Source organism: Ailuropoda melanoleuca, chromosome 2, assembly GCF_002007445.2.
Source record: "Ailuropoda melanoleuca isolate Jingjing chromosome 2, ASM200744v2, whole genome shotgun sequence".
Lineage (NCBI taxonomy): Eukaryota > Metazoa > Chordata > Mammalia > Carnivora > Ursidae > Ailuropoda > Ailuropoda melanoleuca.
The window spans coordinates 166,897,497-166,918,580 of record NC_048219.1 but is presented as its reverse complement, the minus strand read 5'-3'; the positions used below and the strand labels follow the sequence as shown (position 1 = coordinate 166,918,580).

The window sequence follows — 21,084 nt, the reverse complement described above, 5'->3', positions numbered from 1 at the left end:
TGAAAGATGTCTGCCTATTTTTTTTGAACCAAAAATTTGAACACATGATATCAAAACTTTTCTATTTTAAAAACCTACAAAAGCAGTTAGCTGCATATTCTCTGAGATTTTTAATTTCTCTCATTCCTTTGCCGTATTAGAACCTCGAAGTCAATCTTCACCTGTACAATGCTCATCTCAGTGCTTCACTGGGTCCCACTGGTTCTCTTTAATCCTGACCCAACCTGCTGCTTCTTCCTCTTCTTCATGACTCAGCCTTGGTTCATGTTCTCATTATCTCTTGCCAGTGCCACACTAGTTTCTATGTTTCTATATTCAATTTCCTTCCTCTTAGGCAATTCTTTATATTACCAGCTAAGTTTCCTAATTTTAAACTCCTCTGCTTAAATTCTCCCACTGACTTCTAGAATAAGCCCAAACTCTTAGCACAGCATGCTAGCCCTTCTGTGATATAGTCCCACCTGGATCATCTGGGTTCTTCTGGGCCATCTCTCTTCATACTTTCACTTAGTGTCCCAAACTGTATTCCAATCTAATATCCTCCCACCCCCTTGAAAAAGCTCCACCCTCTCAAGCCTCTATAGGTCTTCATGGGTGCTATAACTTTTGCTTTGAGGGCCATTGTTCAGCTCTTCCCTAATCCTACTCATATTTTAAGACAGTGAGGAAAGTTCTTTCAAAAGGAGAAATTGTCTCAGTTACTGAGTGGATTAAGTATCTTTGTTGTGTACTTCCATAAAACACTGGACTTTCACTCTGTCATAATACTTACAACCTGTACTATAATTTTCTCCAAATCAACTATGAGCAACTTGAGGGAGGGGCTGTGTCTTTTATCTTCTACTATGGTACTTGTTACACATTAGGTGCTCAAAAAATTTTTTGATGCTCCTCTGAAAAAGGAACTTACACAATGAAAACTGCATTTTATTTGCAGTTTCTCTCATGCCCTCATACTAATCATTTTCCTTTCTGATCTATCCTGCATACCTGTCAGTCCAAACTTCTTTAAATTACTCTGTCAAGGTCCTTCCTTGCTAAGAAAATTTAGTCTCCTCATTGTCTATGACAGCAAGTCTAGACACTTGGGTCTGGCTGTCAAAAGATATTTGGATCTACGTCTTCTGCTTTATCTCCAGTCCCTATTCTCCCTATCTGTGGTCACTTCAAATATTCTGCCTTCACTTTTCCTATCGAAATCCCACCTGTCCTTTCAAGACCTTGCTCAATAATCATTTCCTCACTAAAGTCTTCTTTGGCTCTTTAAACACATATTGAGTATACAGTTTACCACTAATTTGGGCACTCACATGTCATCTTGTTTGGATGTAACTATTTCTTGTGTAGGACTTTTCTCCTCCACAAGGTGGTTTAAGTTCCTGGGGGGCAGGAATAATATACTTTTTGGATCTCTCAGTACAGTAATAGTGATTCAATTTCAAAAATATGAATAACAATACATTGTAACAATAAAATGAAAGCTGCCCAAATACAGAATTTAATTTGAAATACACTAGAAAATAAGGGGAAAATTCATCATTAGGATTAGAAAGGAAGATTAATCACTAGCTTAAGTTAGTCATTTGCAGAGAATGTAAACTAGGAAGATGGATTAGATAGGTGTAGGTGTAAATGAAAATAATTTTACTTGTGAAAAGTTCTTATTAAAAGATTCGGTAGGGGGGCGCCTGGGTGGCACAGCGGTTAAGCGTCTGCCTTCGGCTCAGGGCGTGATCCCGGCGTTATGGGATCGAACCCCACATCAGGCTCTTCCGCTATGAGACTGCTTCTTCCTCTCCCACTCCCCTGCTTGTGTTCCCTCTCCTGCTGGCTGTCTCTGTCAAATAAATAAATAAAATCTTTAAAAAAAAAAAAAAAAGATTCAGTAGGGGCGCCAGGGTGGCAGCGTTATTAAGAGTCTGCCTACGGCTCAGGGCGTGATCCCAGCGTTATGGGATCGAGCCCCACATCAGGCTCCTCCGCTATGAGCCTGCTTCTTCCTTTCCCATTCCCCCTGCTTGTGTTCCCTCTCTCACTGTCTCTATCTCTGTCAAATAAATAAATAAAAAATCTTAAAAAAAAAAAAGATTCAGTAGGTCATTATTATATATTTTCCCCAGGCCATCATATTTTCTCTAAGGACATTTAGTTATCATCCAGAATATTACATAGCGGGTTCTGTAGATAACTACAGCGGTAGCCCGTAACATTGTATTGTTAAGGTTGGGCATGCAAATCAAAAGGGAAAAGGTACCCCAAATCTATTATCCCTAAAATATTACTTAAGGTGACAACAGAGCCTACAAGAGTAGGCCACGCTTCTCCTAAAGCAAAAATTCCCTCGGCATCTACTTAAGGCAGGTCTAACACTTTTTTTTCCTATTGCTTGTAATATTTTAATTTTTAACTTTTTTTTTTTTTTTTAAGTAATCTCTACATGGAGCTCAAACTCACCACTTTAGGACCAAGGGTCACATGCCCTACCGAGACAGCCAGGCACCTCAGTCTAGCACTCTTTTAAAACATGGCTGTCCTGTGAATTTATATAGGATCGTGTTCCAAGACACTTAGCTAATACACTCAATTTATCTAGAGTCAAAAACAATATGGGATGCCTGGGTGGTTCAGTAAGTTAAACGTCTGCCTTCAGCTCAAGTCATGATCCTAGGGTCCTCGGATCGAGTCCCTCATTGGGCTCCTTGCTCAGCAGGGAGCCTGCTTCTCCCTCTGCCTGCTGCTCCCCGTTTGTGCTCTTGCTCTCTGACAAATAAATAAAATCTTAAAAAATATATGTTGCCTTCAAAAACTCATATTGCATTTTAACAAGGACTTCTAAAAACACAAAGATCTAACTTAAAAGATTATTTGATGGTGTTTAATACAAACACAATTTTAGGCCAAAAGAAATAGTTGTTTTGGTACCTGCTAGCTTTTCAGTAACTGCAAATTGCTTCATGTATGTTCCTGGCTATTCTTTTTACCACTGGGCCGTTTTCACTTTTATTTTTGAATTTTCTTGCCGTAACCAGAGATTTAAAACCGTTAGTTCAAAGCAAAATGGAAAATACGTTGAATCTCATTTTACCAGTTCTGTGGCTTTGGACAAGATATTTAACTTCCCTAAACCACAGTTGTGGTTTTTTTTTTTTTATTTTTAAAATGGGGACAATACTTATTTTATAGGATTGCTATGAGAATTATCAACATACACAGAAAAACCAACACAGTGCTTGGTATACAGAAAGTGTGCAACTATTATTCTAATGTTAATTGATTTTTTATTTTTTTAAGATTTTATTTATTTATTTGACAGAGACAGCCAGTGAGAGAGGGAACACAAGCAGGGGGAGTGGGAGAGGAAGAAGCAGGCTCCCAGCGGAGGAGCCTGATGTGGGGTTCGATCCCACAACGCCGGGATCATGCCCTGAGCCGAAGGCAGACGCTTAACCGCTGTGCCACCCAGGCGCCCCGTTAATTGATTTTTTAAAAATGCATCATACTGAGTAATGAGTATATTAAAACATTTACTATTCTGGTGCAAAATACCTAAAATATCACACTAACAGTCATAATTTCTGGTGACCTAATAAAATCAAAAGATACAATTACTGTTGTCATTAATATGATCTTTAATAAATGGAATAATGCACCATTTTACAGCAAGCCTCTTTTAAACCTAAAGAACTGTCTTAAAATCTCCTTCTCCAATGTCTCTGTAGCGATACAATCTTTTTATTTAGGTTTATATATATCAAAGCATTTACTTACAATTATTCATAAAAAACTCTTTAGTGGCTTAATGTCAGCTTTCATAGTGGCATCCATAGATAATACAAAAGAAAAGTGATTTGCTTTATTTCATACTCACACTGATCCATCAAACACAACTTACACAGCATAGCAAGGTCTCAGACGGCTTTTACAAAAGCAAAATAACTGAAAGTAATTATTCATAAATTCATATGATACTCTATCTGTAATATAAGAGCAAAACACACCAACAAAAGATACCCGTTAACAAGAAAGAGGGTTCTGAGGAATTGCCAATATTTTCCAGCCTTTCTTATTCCAGAAAAGCATCCTCAGAAATGAATACTCTGTAGCTTATGTTTCTCCTGTCCATTCAGAAAAAGCATGGCAGCTACACATCTCCATGTTTCAGCTACTACAATACCCTAAGAGTTAGTGTACTTTACAGTTATCCACTTATCTTCATTTGAAAAATTATCAACAGAAAATTAAGGATGATTCCAGCTTATACAAATACTTACACAATATAATTTCCATGGAAACATGACAAGGCATACAAAAACTTTAAATAAATAAATGTGACAAGAAAAAGAAAAGCCACAGAAGCCAAGCAATTCAATTTTAACCAGAACCTATCTTTGAATTGCATCTTTTAGTAATTTAGTTTTCTTATTATTAAGCTTCTCTAAAAATATGTTTCCCTATCATACTTAAGAGGATTGGTAATAAGGTGGAGAGCCTGAGACAAGAGACTGGTTACAAATAACTTTACTGCTAGGATTTTAAGTATACAGCATATCAATTTGGAGCTTGGACTTGTCTGATTGAAGGAAAAATTCTATTTGGATCTGACAAGGTGATAAACGGCTTATCATAGTTACCTTCTCAAAACCATCCAAACTACTACTAAAGCTATAAACTCATTAATTCACTTTTAGAAGAGTTTTATAATGTTAAATTACCTCAAGAAAATTTTATCTCAGAGGAACAACTTTACTAAGTTCTCCCATTAAAAAACAAAGCAAAATGAAATATATTTGTCCCTTCGTGTATAACCATTTACCCAAGGAAGAGAAATGGTTTTAAGATGGTGCTTCAACTCTAAGGCCTAAATAAGCTGCAACATGTAACCAATTAGTTGAGTCACTTCCCTCTATTCAGTAATTATAGAACTCGGCAAGTTTTTATGATTAATGAAATCTGATATTATGCTATGTAAATTAAGTCAAATCATAAGATGAAACATTAAATGATCTGTATGTGCAACAAACACTTTAAATACTCAACTGGACTAATTGCTTGTTCGCTACCAATTAAAGTTTCTCATGTGCAAAGGGATGAAAAGGGCCCTGAGTTTTTAAGTAATATTATGTCTATAGAGTGAGTCTAAAACATGAAGATGTTTCTGAAATCTAAAAGTACAAATAAAATGGAAAAAACCTACATTTTGCCTTTTGAAACATTTTTAAGAAGTTGTAGTTTAAAATACAGTAATTTAAAAATTCAATCATAAACTGGATGCCCTAGTGATGCGATTTATTTCTAAAGATTTCTTCTCTCTTACCCAAATTTTAGAATCTGGGTTGCAAATTAAGTTTAAAAGAATGAATGTCACCACAATTAATAGTAACACTATGAACATCACATAATAATAGAATTGGAATTTTCAAGATATGATAGATTTATTTGGGGCATAATTCTAATACACGGCATTAAATCTGCTGAATTATTTACTTTCAAATGTATTAGCCATGAGATAAAATCCTAAATTTTTCTTTATATGCACAAACGCTCAACTTTAACCAGCCACTTAAAAGTTAAATGAAAGTTGTTATAGTCCAGTCTATGTTGTAAAATAATAAGTATTTCAAAAGTGGTCTGCAAAAATATTCATAGATAATACCTGATTTTTGTAAGGTTTGTTTTTGAAAGTTAATCTTGCATTTTGTGTTTAATATTTGATACAAAGAAATACGTAAAATGTTGTGGCTCAATTGTAATGCTAAGCTTGCTGCAATATAGGTTAAAAAATTTTAATGGCAAAATTATATACAATTCTGTATGCATGGCTTTTTAGTTATAACTAATGAGAATATAAAATTATAAAACTCCACAATTTAATAGGAAATGTTAGATAATACAAAACTTAAATTAAGTGCTGATTTTCTGACAATCTGATGGTTAGATCCATTGTTAAATTGTCACATCTTAATTCTTAATTCTATCCTACTGAACTATTACTTAACTGGAGTAATGAATTTGAATGTAATGCAAAATATAATTTTAAGTGTTCTTAAATATAAATAGTTATTAAAATAGGGCTGAGAAGGAAATGCTAAGGGAACCAAAGCAATTTTGTCTGAAGAACTGAGACTTAGATGTTAATTGAAAAGCCTGAAGCGTAATGAAAAAGAACAATTCTGGAGAAGATGGCCAACTGCTCTTTTTTTTTTTTACTGCTGGAAGAGACAAATGCACATAAAATGAAATAGGAAGGAAGCAGAATCAACATGAAGAACATTCTCCTGACACAGAAGATTGCAAGTCAGATAACCAAGGGGTAGAGTAAGTCAGACACAAACTAAAAGGTGGTTGGAGGAAAGTAATGGGTCGGTGCTCCAGAGCACCCTGAGATTTCCTCTTTTCTTCTATTTTAGTTTAATCTGAGAAGCTATAGAAAAGCCTTCTTTTGATAATAACATTTATGTAACTAGCTCAAACAGTGATTTGCCAGATTTACTAAATCAAGGAGTATATTTAAGAGCGGATCATGCAAGGTAGTTTTGGTTAACATTTGCATAGTTCAAAATCTACAAGTTAAAATGCAATTTTATCTGCTGAAGAGCAAACTGACAGCAAAAATTATACTTGGAAACATCTCAGTCTGAAAAAAACTCCTGGGGTGTATGTGGGAGGGTTACACAATTTCTGGAATAACAGGTTTAGATAATCAACTAACATGTGTGTACAATTTCTAATAAATTAGCTTGGAAGATAAAGTAATATATAAAGCAATCTGTGAATAGTTATGCAACAACCTGCACATAACTGGTAGTAAGTTCAATATAAATTTATAAAAGGTTGTTTAGGAATACAATGTAATCTCAAGTTCTAGGAGCTAACCACCTCCAATGAAATATTCATTTCCATAAATATTAAAAAAAGAAACAAAAAAATTTATTGAAGTATCTTCCACTTTAAATGACTTTGAGGATGGAAAGTTCAGTAAATAGCTACAGCCTACCAGGTATTCCGTCTGGCTTTAGATGCCAAACCTGAAAATATTTCAAATAAAAACACTTGCCAAATTTTGTGACAATTCCCACCGAAACATATTCTTCCTTGAGAGTTCCTTTCTTTAGTTATTTTCACATTCAGAACCAATGTACATTTTCTGCAATAAGTGGGTACATGTAAGGAAGATATTGAAACTGCTTTATAAAAAAAGATATTACCCTTGTATCCTTCCTACATCCTCAATTAGTTTTATGGATTAGTAAAATTTTCTCTAAGTCACTACAAGCAGAAATTTTCAAGATGGAGTCAAGGATTGATGAGACTTAAAATCCATGTTAAATTAATTCCTCCAAGTCAAGTATGGAATCGGTTTAGGGAAAAGTCTTTATTCCCACAAGCCACCTTCATTTTTCCCTTAAAATTTACTTTACCTTTAGTTCTATAATGCAAGAATATTAGGAGTGAAGAGAAGTAAAATAATTTTAGGATTCATGATGGCAGATGTGGGATTGAATTTCACCTTGAATTAGTAATTATTTCTCAAGCAACAGTCAGCATAGACATGTCTACATGTCTTATGTTCGCCTAAAGTCTAAAGTCATTAAGGTATCTGGTTTGGCTTACATACAAGCCACAATTGTGCTAGAGTGTAATGACTGAATTTCTTAATAAAATGTCAGTATATTACACATCCCGTTGTACTGTGCGCAGGCAGTGTGGTGTGGATGAGGGAGATGTGGAGGGGCAAACCCAGGTTAAAATCCAGCTTTCTCTATTACTAGGATGGGAACTTGGGCAAATGATTTAGCTTCTCTTAGCTTCAATTTCCTCAATCTGTAAAGTGGGAATATTATGAAGATTAAAAGAGATTGTGTATGTATATCCCACCATTTAGTATATAACAAATTGTCAATTAGTACTATGTAATTCCTGTGCCTTTTCATAACATTTTACATTGATACTGGTTTCTTTTCCCCAAATTATGAATTTGAAAAGGGGGAACATTGTTAGGAATTATAATTAAATCATTTTTGTCTAAAGCCAATTCAAATCAAGTTCTTTCAAGGACTTAATGCTGACAAACAATTAGGATAGCTCAGGGAATTAATATTAGAATTTGATTACCTATTATGATGCTTTTAAGGCTGTAAAACTAGCAAAGTGAATTTTAATATTTTTTTCATTAAATGGCCTTTATTCAAAGGATCCAAATGCTTTTTTACATGCAAAATATTGTGATAGCAGTTAAATATTAGCTTTAAGAAACATTATTAGATGAATAAAGTTAGCAAGTATTTTAAGTAATTTTGCTTGCTTGTAGATTACAAACAGATTCTAAATCAGTCTGATGTAAATTTAATTTAAAATTTATTAAAATGATCTACACTTTTTATTCCTATTTTTGAAGGGTCTACTAAAGCTAGGGAAAGCAAATTATTTGTTTTAAACATGTTTGTATGAAATGGGAAACTTAAAAGGATTCTTTTATTTTGGTATATTAATTCTTGAAAGCATTTTATTATTAAACATCAAAAAAAAAAAAAAGATGCTGGAAAAATTACAACCAACTAGCCTAAACATAAATTAAAGCAGAATGTAAGAAACTTCTGTCAGGAAAAGATCAGTTGGATCTCAAATGGTTATTTATCCTCCAATGCTTTCAACTGGAGAAGGAATATACTTTATTTTGATTCAAAGATATTCTACACGTGTTTGAAAATAATGAAATGCAGTTCATAGATATTTAAAGGCAAGAGAACTAAGTGAAAATTTGGTGGGAGAGATATAAATAATTTATTACATATATAGAAGAATAATTATGCCAGAAGACTGAAAAATGTTAAGGATCTGAATCAAGAGAAGGGCCAATAAAACAAAAAAGGTGGAAATCCTGGGCACTAGAAAAATAATCTTAATTCTAAAAACTCAAAACTGTGTTCAGCCATCCATCAGAGTAAGTGTGAAGTGTTGTAACATCTAACTAATCGGATTATAGCAGAAGGCAAAAAAACAGAAGGCTTATATAGTAAATTATAAATATTTTGGACAGCAAATTGGGAAAATTTATGTTATCTTTAGCTAATGATGAAGACAGAGGAATATGAGTGAGAAAATATTGTTCAGGAGATAATAACCTAAAAGAAAGATATGGGCATTTGTGTTTTTCTCTTAGCTTTTTATCTTCCAGAGAAATCTAAGAACTTAGTTAAATAACATCTATTAAGTACTCTGAGAATCCAGAAAAATTAAATGAGATCATCAGTGTTTGCAAATTGATAGAAAATAATTTGTGCTTATAAAAAAAAGTCCCTTATTTGACATAAAGTGCTTTATTTAAAAAAACATGCTGAGGTTGTTGTTTAGAGATAACTATCAGTAAGGAAAGAAACAAAGGAAGCTTTTAAAAAAACAATAGGACTTGAAGGATACATAACATGTTAAACATCACTAAAAGGTATATTCTAATATAATAGAAATAATAAATGCTGCTCACATATCAAAGATCATATGAAAAGCCAGCAAAAAGAGAAATTATGAAAATAGGATTAGTGAAGAAACAGTTTTGAAAAAAGAAAGGTAAGCCTCAGTCTGCTCAAAAACGATAGGCTTGGCAGCAATCCTTCCTTCCACAGGGATTTGGCATGCCAGATGAATGATTTTTCCACACAGTGTTTTAGGTCATGGGAAGAGGACTCATCTTCAGATAAAATCACCAGGCGTTGCTTGGGAAAAGAATAAAAAGTTACTACGGGTTCAAAACTATGAATTACTTTTGAAGTTATTTTAAATAGGAAATGTAATTTTATTTGAGTCAAAGATGGCCTATTCAGAGAATGAAGGCTATAACACTATATAGTCTTAACCATCTACCTACTTAAAAATTCCATATAAGTATAGCTCTATAAGTTTTCTGATAAAAATGTGCTTCTTAAATAAATGAATATGGAACATGAACATACATATAAAAATAAAATAAAATGAAGAAAGGCTAATATTTGACTTTGTTCTATGCTCTCTTATGAACTTCCAAAAACCGGAATCAAATACGTTTACTAAAATGCCTGGAAAGAAACATTTAAAACTTGGAAGGTTAAAAGAAACGGCATTTCAAATTAGGTTTTGGTAGTTCCTTCTTTCGAGCCCTTTGAGACAATGTTTCTGCATTCTCCATAAGGAGAGAGAAAGCAAGAAATCAGGTAGCTGCTTTCTCTTGTGCAAAAATCACTGCCATAGAACTGACCTGCCAGTGGTATGGGGGATGGGGCAGAAAAATGCACTTATTATGGAAGAATGTGTGCTCTGTTAGGAAGAGAGCTTACAAGAAAGCTTATTTGTGGACTATAGACTATTGCACGTTCAAACAAAACACAAGAGAAAAGAATGTCCAACAGATAATATGTTCAGGAACGGTTCAACATATAAACTAGCTTGTGCCCAGAAATAAAACATGGATACCAGACACCACTGCAGTCAAACCTGTCTTAATTTGCTTCTGTTTTAATGACCTTTTGAAACTGGTCCAAACTGATTATCGGCAATACATTGTTTTTGCTTTTTTTTCTTAAAAAAATATTTTGAGACCACTTTTGATACACACACATATAATTCTGTGGTCATAACAGACAAATATAACTTTAATGAGACTAAACAAAAGTGCAAAACTTAAAAAAAACAAAATTAAAAAATATGGAAGCATAAGCTAACTTTTTCTGCATAGCTGAAATCTATTTAAAGCAAGTCCTGTTGCAGGGGTGGGGGAGAGTACTGACAGGAAGATAAAGCAGTTTTTTTTTTTAAATGTCTTCTGCACGTTTAAATGATGCAAAAAATAATTTCACTCCATAGGCTTGAAAATATTTCACAGACAGTTCATTCCTATATCTTTAGACACCATGGTTGTGGCAGTGCCTCCTTCTGCAAGGTAAACTGCGGTGCTGGATTTGGAATGAACTGCCCTGTCACTGCCATTGTTGTTGACCTCACAGTCCAGTGGTTCAGTGGAAATGACCCAGGTGGAGGGGCGCCACCGCTTAAGAGAATAAGGAGTTTTCACACGTTTCTTAATCTTTTCACCAGATCCTGATTTGCCATCTTGTGTTGACTCACCTACTGGAAATAAAAGGACAGAAAAATAAACTACATATAAAGAAGCTATTAAATAGTAAGAAATTAGGGTTGTAACTCTAGAACAGATCAAATGAATATCTACAGGAGGTATTAATAGACATTACTTGAAATTCATGATGTCAGGCAATTATTTTCTAGGCAAAACTTAACCAACTTATTTTGAGACTCTTTAAGCCCAACTGTTTTCGTAACTGGTTGGATTATTCTATTGGGCGAGCAAAAACTGAAGAGAAAATTAAAAGTTCTCAGCTGTGTTCTCAAATCCTTTGGTTGCTGGTAGTGATCCTAACTTGGCAAAATGCATTTAATCATTCAACTTAATGTTCAAAGCAGATCAAATTTTAAACATACCTGGCATATAATATTTTCAGAAGAATGACATAAATACTACAGTATAAATTTCCTAGTAATTTCCCCTTTCCGACATTTTATTGCTATGGAGCCCTGCTATAGGATGTGTCAATCGGTCTATAATACAGGCCACTCAAACAAGGGGATAGATTCTACTGATTTTTTTTTTTTTTTTAAGTAAGCTCTATGTCCAACATGGGCTCAAACTCACGATCCCAAGATCAAGCTGCATGCTCCACTGACTGAGCCAGTCAGGTGCCCCTCTATGATTAATTTTTGAGAGCTGAATCCCTTCCGGCCATTTTGTAGTCCTTGATGACAACCATAAAACAGGACTGCTTTTTTTCATAAAATGCTGTCAGTCTAAAAGAGAAATCATCTTGTGCAATGATGACTGTTACAGACTTTGGTGAGCTCTCCAGTCTTGTGTTATAATCCCTTTAGAGCTAGAAACCAAGTATCAAGTTATCTGTCTAGGGGACCATGGCACAATGCTATAGGCATGCAGGAGGTTCAACACATGACTCTTGGAAAAGATGAAACAAAACAAAACAAAACCAAGAACTTTAGTTTTTTTTACTAACGATTTTTTCTGAATTTTCTCTGGACTTTATAGGTTTAAGGTTAGTCTCATAAAATCTAGATGTGTATAAAATAGATATTAATATATTCAACAACAGTTTCAAAAGTTCCACTGACTTCATTTTACCTGGAGCTTTTAAACTCATATTTACTTAATTTCAACCATTCACAGCAAGTACGTGAATTGCATTATGAACCAGCAGCTATGTAAGGCACATATTAAGTTGGTATTAAGTTCTGACTGTTGCGACATTGACTATCAACAACAACAAATTACTTTTTCTCTTTACAACAGTCTGATTAGTTCTGAGGTCCAACCAAGTGGCTTATTTTATTTCCAAAAGTGGTAAAAATAAGTAATTGGTAGTTGAAACACAATTTAATTTTATCTAAGTAATTAAATGGTCCCAAAAGACAAGCAGGAGAGATTAAATGATCCCTCTACTTACACTGCAAACCACTGCCATCAAGTACATTTGTGGCTGAAAGATCCAGAGAATTAGGCCTCTGTGCTTTTCTGGGTTTTGATGGTCCAGGATCTGCTACTGTGCTTGGAACACCCTGTGTAAGAACATCTTGCTCTGAACATGGATTACTGTTGTTGTTATTGGAATTAGTTCGGCCACCTTCCAGTGGCCGTTCCCTCCTGTCCACAAGACGATCCAGAACACCTTCATCATGGCCAGCCTGTTGCTCTCGTCTCAGTAAAGGTTCATGCTCATCAGGGCTGGAATTAATATTCAGTCGGGTATCCTCACCAATGAATTGATTCTGCAGCATTTCTTGGCCCCTATGTGCCACTGTGTTGGCTGTCTGGCCAGATGGTACTGCCCCATTAACATACTGGGTAGCGGCAGTATGGGAGTTAACACTGTGGTTTCTACCTGCCACACCATTCATGGTGACTGTCACCACATGAGGTTCTGCAGCATTGATTGTATTCATCTTGGCAACTCCAGTTTCTACTTGTTTCAAGTTTGATTTGTGCTTGCTGCCAAATTTCAGCCGGGGCTCCTTTGTTGAATTTTTGGTGTTTAAAGGCAAACTAGTAGGTCTCTTAGGAAGGTTTTGTTGCTTGGGGAGAGGATAGATCTGAGTGGGTGGAACATCAGGAATTAAACATGCTTGGCCATTTGCAGCTTGTGTGAAGTCCTGCTGTCCAGTCACTTCTACTGCAAGTTTTATGAGTGGGTAAAGCAAGCTAGAACTGGTGCTGCTCAGTGGGTCTGGTCCACTGAACTGTTTAAGAGAATGCTCCATGAGATTCTCATCAGAACTTTCCTTGAGGTTCTTATCAACCTCTTTTGGGTCCAGCTTGTTGGTCTCCAAGTCTTCTTCTGTAAGTTGTAAGCAGACAGGGGTTGGCCCAATTGGCTGTGAAACATTTGTGGCATGCAGATTTGTTTCATCTGAGTATGGCATCTCAGAGATAGTGGTCATGCCAGTGCTTGGAGTGAGGCCAGTGGTGTTTGTGGTTGTTGTGTTGGTGGATAGGCTGGTGACGCTTGTTTCAGGGCTGGGGATTCGAGCTTGTGCTTGCTGCCGTTCATAGTTAATTGAGTTTCGGTTCTTTTCCCCTATAGTCAAAGGTGTGCTAGACATCGAATGCTCAGAGGAAATATTCTTCACAATGCTGTCAGTATGATGGATAGAGTCTTCAATGTATGAGGAAGAAGAATAATCTGGATAAGGGCCAATCTTTGGCACACGCCTGTTGTGTGACAGGTTGCTTAAAGAAAGAAAAAAAGTGCCACAATGAGAATGTACTTTCATAACAAACTGACCCTCCAAGTTTAATACCTCTGATTTTAAAGTATGAACTGCTTTTTATTTTATTCCTAACCACATTGTACTAGCGGTTATGTAAAAATTGTGATCACACAATCAAGTGTCAATTAATAACTTCCTAAATGCTAGTTTTTTTTTTAAAAGATATCGTTTATTTATTTGAGAGAGAAAGTGCACAAGAGAGAGAGCTGGGGGAGGGGCAGAGGGAAAGAGAACCCAGCAGGGGGCTTAATCCCAGGACCCTAAGACCATGACCTGAGCCGAAGGCAGGCACTTAACCCAATAAGCCATCCAGGTGCCCCTAAATGCTAGTTTTATATGAATTAGGACTGCTGAAAAACCTATGTGGATCTAGATATGATTTCCATAGATGCTCATTATTCTGGTTTATAAGAGTCAATTTAAAAAATCTCCATATAGTTTTGTAACATTACCAAATATATCTTTATGAACTATATACTTGCACAACCAGATATAAAGGTTCATGAGAGGAGAAGCCACAGTATATGTTTCTTTTGTACTCCTACAATCCTAGATACATAGTGGTGACTCAGTAAATTACCAATTGGTAAAAAGAATATAAGCTTTTAGGTTGTTCCAAAGTGCTTCCATTAAGAGGCAGTCTAGCAATGGAATGTACCTTTCTGGGGGTAAAATGAGCCATATCAATGAAAGTTCTACAGACTAAGAGTATAAGACAGAACATGACATTCAGATAAAGGAACAATTCAGAACTGCTCTCCAGTTAAAAAGAGTTCTTCACAGGCATTATCACACCTTGAGAGGGATGGCTCTTGAGCATCACACTATAAAATATTTAGGTTATTTAAAATAAAAACCAATGATAGCTTTAACTAAACAATGGGAACATTAATAGATACAAGTGTTATAGGAGAAAAGCAGCAGCTCAAGGAAAATGACAGGAGGGTGAAGAATAAAAAAGTAGTTGTACAGCACACAGAAAAGAGGTCTGGGGGTAAGATTCAATACGATGAAATCTAGAATGGAATGACTATGGGATGAACCATGATTTAGGGGAAACTATTTAAAAGTGACTGGACACGAGAAACAGCACATAAAACATAGAGCTGAATGATTCAGGGGGCAAAAAATGGTCAACACAAGGGAGAGTCCCTTCAAGGATTTCTTCTTACCATTCAGGAAAAGTTCAAAAGTACTTAAAGTAAAAGTAACTGACTCTTGAGAGAGGTACAGATAACATGATGGAGCACACAGAAAATACAGAGATCAGGGGAGACAGAAGAAGACTATCTATCCTCAAGTATGCATAAAGTAAGAAAATTTGTATTTAGAATTGCTAGTCTCTACCTTCCTTGACTTGCTGATATATAAGGAATAAGGGTTCACATGCCAAAGCTAATTCAGTCCAAACACAAGCAGTGTAAACCCAATTTTGGCTTAATAGTTCATAACACAAATTGCACTTAGAAATTATAACATAAAATAGAAAAAAAATTATTTAATAATCAAGTATATTTTTATCCCAATTTTTTCTGCTCTTTCCTGGGTGCTTTTCTGAAAATTTTTAATATGTATTAAATAAAATGACAAATTTGGGGAAAACTTCCCCCAAACATGGAACAAAGAAACACAGATTACATTGTCTGAAAGTCCCGGTTTTTTTTTTAAGGAATTTTTTAAAAAGCCCTTTTATTTAGAATGAAAAATCATAATTTAACAAAAAAATGTCTCATAAAGTAATAGTCATGATGGGATAGAAAAATCTTATGACCTTTCATGTTAAAGTAGTAGTAGTATATTCTATACAAAAGAACATTGGATAGGAAGCCTGAAATTTTAGTTTCCAGTGAAACAGTGGTTAGATACACAGGCAAGTTCATAGTTCTATTCTCCCTTTAAAAAATAAATAAAAAGCAAGAGAAAGAGGAATTAATAGCAACAAATGATAAATGAGACAATATATGCAGAAGTGCTTATAGACTTTGGAACTATGAAAATGTTTTGCCTTTATTATTTTAGGGAAGTAGGAGAACTAATAAACCTCTTTTACTGTATCTTGAGATATATAAAAACACAGATTCCATCTCGCACAGATATCAAACAAAAATCTCCAGTTAAAAATGGGCATAATGAAAGAAAAATCACAATGTTAGATTGTATGAATTAATCATTGCCCTTTTAGACTGGTTTAATAGTATCTTTTTCCTAATCTCTGTTTAGTCTCAGTCTTCAATACTGACTGATGAATGCCAAACCCCTCCAGGTCTTACCGCTCATTCTGCATAGCAGTAGACATGGGATTGACTGTTGGGCTCACAGATTTGTTTCTTTCCCATATCATCATAAGTTCAGCCATCCGCTCCTCAGCACACTGCGCAGTAAGCCGAGCCTCCGCATCCTGGTCCCAACAGTCTTCGATTGTCTCCTTGAGTGACCTCACTGCCTACAATAAAGTACATGTCAAACAGTATATCTTTAAAAAAAAAAAAGTATCAGAGATTTTTAGTGACATGAGGTAAAAGAAAAATTAATTTTCTTTAACCAATATTTTACACAGATATAATAAAATATTTTAGACTTCAGAGATTTGTAAAGGGTCATATTTCTCAAAAGATGAGGAACAAGAAAGCAAGCAAGATTTAACTTAACTCCTAAAGAATTAGCCATAAATGTGAGCAGTTGTAAAAAGTTACATGGTTCATCAAGGTCACAGGTTTATGCCACTGTTCACTGTTATTTCTATCAACAGCCACTAATTCCACTTCAAAAATGAGTTTTGAGTTTGACAGAATTTTGGCACCAGGCTATCTTCAATCTCTAGGTGAGCTTTTTTACTCCTAGTAAAGAGTACTTCATTCTAACTGAAGTTTAAAGGCTTGGCATTTTCTTTTTCTTTAAACTAATTTCAGCGGTAGTATCAAAAGCAGTCTATTCTGTAGTATTCATCAATATCACAATGAAAAATAGTTTCCCTTCTGGGGAAAGTTTATTTGAACTCCCTTTTAAAAAACAGATTTTGTAAACTGTCATCCAGAATCCTTTCAGACTTGTTTTTTGGATTTGTGTTTATTAAGCTTCAAAGCTTTATACCTGCTGATATTCACAGTTCTTGCACATTTAAAACACTTTCAAAAAGACTAAGGTGAGGATTGCCAGATCTGACAAATAATATAGAACAGCATTTAATTTTAAGTTTCAGATAACTGACAAATCACTTTTAGTATGTATTCCATGCAATGCCTAATCTGGGCATTTTATCTCACAAACTTATTTTATTTTTTAAGATTTTATTTATTTATTCAACAGAGACAGAGACAGCCAGGGAGAGAGGGAACACAAGCAGGGGGAGTGGGAGAGGAAGAAGCAGGCTCACAGCGGAAGAGCCTGATGTGGGGCTCGATCCCACAACGCCGGGATCACGCCCTGAGCCGAAGGCAGACGCTTAACCGCTGTGCCACCCAGGCGCCCCTCACAAACCTATTTTAAGCTAAAGTCCTTGTTAGCTATCTTGGCAACGTTTTTAGTGTTTTCCTAATAATTTGTGTTCTCTAACAAACAAATCTTAACCTGCAGGAAATTTGATGGTGTTTGTTCTGGGCATATGCTAAATGAATACCTGCACCATGGCCCACCCTTGATACCATCTTCCTTGCTCCTTTGGCTCTTCTAAGCTGCCTGCCTCACAGTGCAACATTGCTCGTTCCCCACTTCTGATCATAGCACAAATAAAAAACCTGTATCTTTTAACACTGAAATTTACATTGACTTTTTTAAAGATTTATTTATTTATTTGGGGGGAAAGGTAGAGGGAAAGAGAGAGTCTGAAGCAGACTCCACGCTGAGGGTAGAGCCCATGGTGAGGCTCGATCTCACAACTCTGAGATCATGACCTGAGCCGAAACCAAGAGTTGGATGCTTAACCGACTGTGCCACCCAGGCGCCCCAACATTCAATTTTGAAATCTATTTGAATATATGTTCTAGGCTCTGACTTTTGAGTAAAAATTAAAATTCAAACAATAGATTTAGTTATCAATTAATAATACTCTCATTAAATAATAATCTACCTATTTCTCAAAATTTGGAAGAACCTGAAGAATAGATAGTGATCATCCGGAGTTTGAGGGCAACTGTGTACCTCCCTGAGGTAGAAGTTTGTTGTTTATGTTAGAAGTACAGTTGAATCTGTTATTTATGGTAGTCATGTTCTACACAGTTGCTGTAAATGTTGAATTAGTGAACTCTGAACCATTCCTCCTAGGGGAAATACAGGGTTAGGCCCCTGTGAGCCTCTGGCCACTTTTTGTCAACTGATCAATACATAATCTTGTTTTATTTGTGTTTCTGTTTAAAGGCACCTTTAAAAATAGGTATTATTAATTTTATTAACTGTGCTCATGGCCAACAGCATTCTACATCATCCCCTAACAAAGTAAATCCAGCACATTTTTTCTTTCTTCAAAAGGCACATCACAGCCTTCCAGTGCTTATGAACACTACTCAGCACTTCAGCTGAGTATATATGTGGGAGCTATTTTAAAACAGAAATCACTAACAAAATGCCCCCAAATGTGAAAAATACACTAAATAGCAAAATAGTGTTAAGAGATGAAACAAAAAGGCAGAGTGATCACCTTGTCGACCTCAGTTGGGAACATGTACATCCGGTGACTAAAGTTTTTCACTGCTCTGTGTATATCCATGAATGTTCATAAAAGCATTCAGAGTACTGGCTTTGGGGTTACAAATCAATTTTAGCAAATAGTCAAATTCCAAATATGAAATCCGTAAACATGAGAAAAAACTATATGTAATAGATTTAAAACTGACTTGGATTTGAAAATAGCAGAGGAAGTTCAGAAATCAACTTAATTAACTTTTTTTTTTATAAATACACCTCTAAAAAATAGTTACACATTTACCTTAGTGGATTTTGATATTGGTTTGATAAAATGAACTGGTCTATTTTGAAATAATTTCAAACATTTTTTAAAAATATAAACACATTTAATGTTCCGATGGCAGCATAATTGTAGATAATGTGTAACATTTACTTTTCTTGTCTTTCATGGACTTGACATTTTGGAAGATTATAGGCCATTTACTTTTTTAAAAAAGACTTATTTATTTATTGTTTGGGGGGGGCGAAGGGAGAAAGAGAATCTCAAGCAAACTCATGTGCTGAGCACGAGTCCTCACGTGGGGCTCGATCACATGAACCTGAGATCATGACCTAAGTCAAAATCAAGAGTCAGATGTTTAACCAACTGAGCCACCCAGTGGCCCCAGCCAGTTACTTTTTACAATCTTAATTTAACTGTTGTTTCCTCATGGTTAGATTTAAGGTTTGAAACTTCAGCAGAAAAATCACAGAAGAGATGCTGTTCGTTTTCTTGTTTTTTTTTTTTTTCTTTCTTTCTTTCTTTCTTTCTTTCTTTCTTTCTTTCTTTCTTTCTTTCTTTCTTTTTCTTCCTTCCTTCCTTCCTTTCTTTTTCTTTCTTTCTTTCTCTTTTCTCCTTTTTCTTTCTTTCTTTCCAAGATTTTATTTATTTATTTGTCAGAGAGAGAGCACAAGCAGGGCAAGCAGCAGGCAGAGGGAGAAGAAGGCTCCCCGCTGAGCGAGGAGCACGATACAGACTCCATCCCAGGACCCTGGGATCATGACCAAGCCAAAGGCAGATGTTTCTTTTTCTCATTGCATCTTATCATGTGGTTCACAATTTTGATCTGTCTCATTACTAGTAAAGTTAACCTTGATCACATGTCTGAGTTGGTGCCTGCCAGGTTTCTCAAAAGTTCCACTTTTCCCTTTTATGTTCAATCGGTGTTTTGTTTTTGTTTTTGTTTTTTTTTTAAGACTTTAATCAGTGTTTTTGGGGTGGAGGGAATACTAAAGTCTCTGTAAATATATTATTCTCTATTCACCTTTTCACCCACTAGTTTTAACATCTCTCGATGCTTCTTGGCTGAATTTCTGTGATGCTTGCTAGTAACATGACATTTAAAAAACGAGAGTAAATGCATAATAGAAATACAGATAAAGGGCACATAAACAAGTAGTGCAAATTCCTGATAAAATATGCAAAGATGTTTAATCTTACTATTTTGAGGCAGTACAGTACAGTAGTTAAGAATATTAGTTCCAGTTTTGTAGGAAGTTAAGAACCTGGCTTTAAATCTGTAAGTACTACTTACTAGCTGCAAATTAAGACAAGATCCATTTCTACTTATCACATCAAGAAAGATAAAAATATTTTTATAATACAAAGTGTTGGTGATGGGAAAGCAGGCACTTACATACTGTTGTCAGGAGTGTCCTCAATTTGGAGGGTAATCTATCAATAACAAATTATAAATGTATTTACCCTTTGAGTCAGCAGTACTACTTCCAGGAATTTATTCCTCAAACACACTTACACATTTGTAGAAAAATGTGTGTATAAGATGTTCACTGCAGTACCATTTATAACAGCAAAAGCTGGAAACTACCCACATCTCCTCTAATAGGGATCTGGCTAAAAACTTGCAGTATAATGGATAGTACGCAAAATGAAAAGAATTAGGAAGATGTATATGTTTTGAATTGCTAAGTAAAAATTATAAGGTAAGTGGATGTGGTAATTGCCATCTATATATTAAAAAAGGATATAAAAACATATAGTCATGTAATCCATAGAAATTTCTGAAGTCTACAAAAGGAATGTAACGGTGGTTGTTTCTTTGGGGGGCCTTTTTTTTTTTTTTAAGATTTTTTTAATTTCTTTATTTGACAGAGATAGAGACAGCCAGCGAGAGAGGGGACACAAGCAGGGGGAGTGGGAAAGGAAGAAGCAGGCTCATAGAGGAAGAGCCTGATGTGGGGCTCGATCCCATAACGCCGGGATCACGCCCTGAGCCGAAGGCAGACGCTTAACCGCTGTGCCACCCAGGCGCCCCTTTTGGGGGGCCTTTTAGATGTCTGGGCACAGCATATTTTTTGTATGGTTAATCAACTCCTTGTTTGAATTTTGACCACATGCATTTAATGAATTTTTTGAAGAGGTAATATATGTATGTGTCAATATATTCAAAATGTCAGAAAGAGAATACAATCTCCCTTCCATTCCTATCCACCAACCATCGATTTCCCCAGTCTACAGGCAACCAATATTACTAATTTCTTGGGTATTCTTTCTGAGAAACTTTATTACCTTTTTATTCAAATATATACCCATCATATACCACACACACAGATTTATAGTTTCATTCACGTTCTTAATTACTAAAC

General features: G+C 35.3%; 1 protein-coding gene across 1 annotated transcript in view; it reads right to left on the bottom strand.

The window, feature by feature from the left end:
• Positions 1-3,611: 3,611 nt before the first annotated feature.
• The window catches only part of BMPR2 (bone morphogenetic protein receptor type 2), a 179,090-nt gene continuing 161,617 nt past the window's right edge, over positions 3,612-21,084 (bottom strand). Inside the window, exons 11-13 of the mRNA XM_011224858.3 lie at positions 16,089-16,261; positions 12,498-13,777; positions 3,612-11,097 (exon numbers count right to left, since the gene is read on the bottom strand). Of these exons, the coding sequence (XP_011223160.1) occupies positions 10,847-11,097; positions 12,498-13,777; positions 16,089-16,261 (1,704 nt within the window). The 3' untranslated portion in view covers positions 3,612-10,846. The remainder of the gene's footprint in view (positions 11,098-12,497; positions 13,778-16,088; positions 16,262-21,084) is intronic.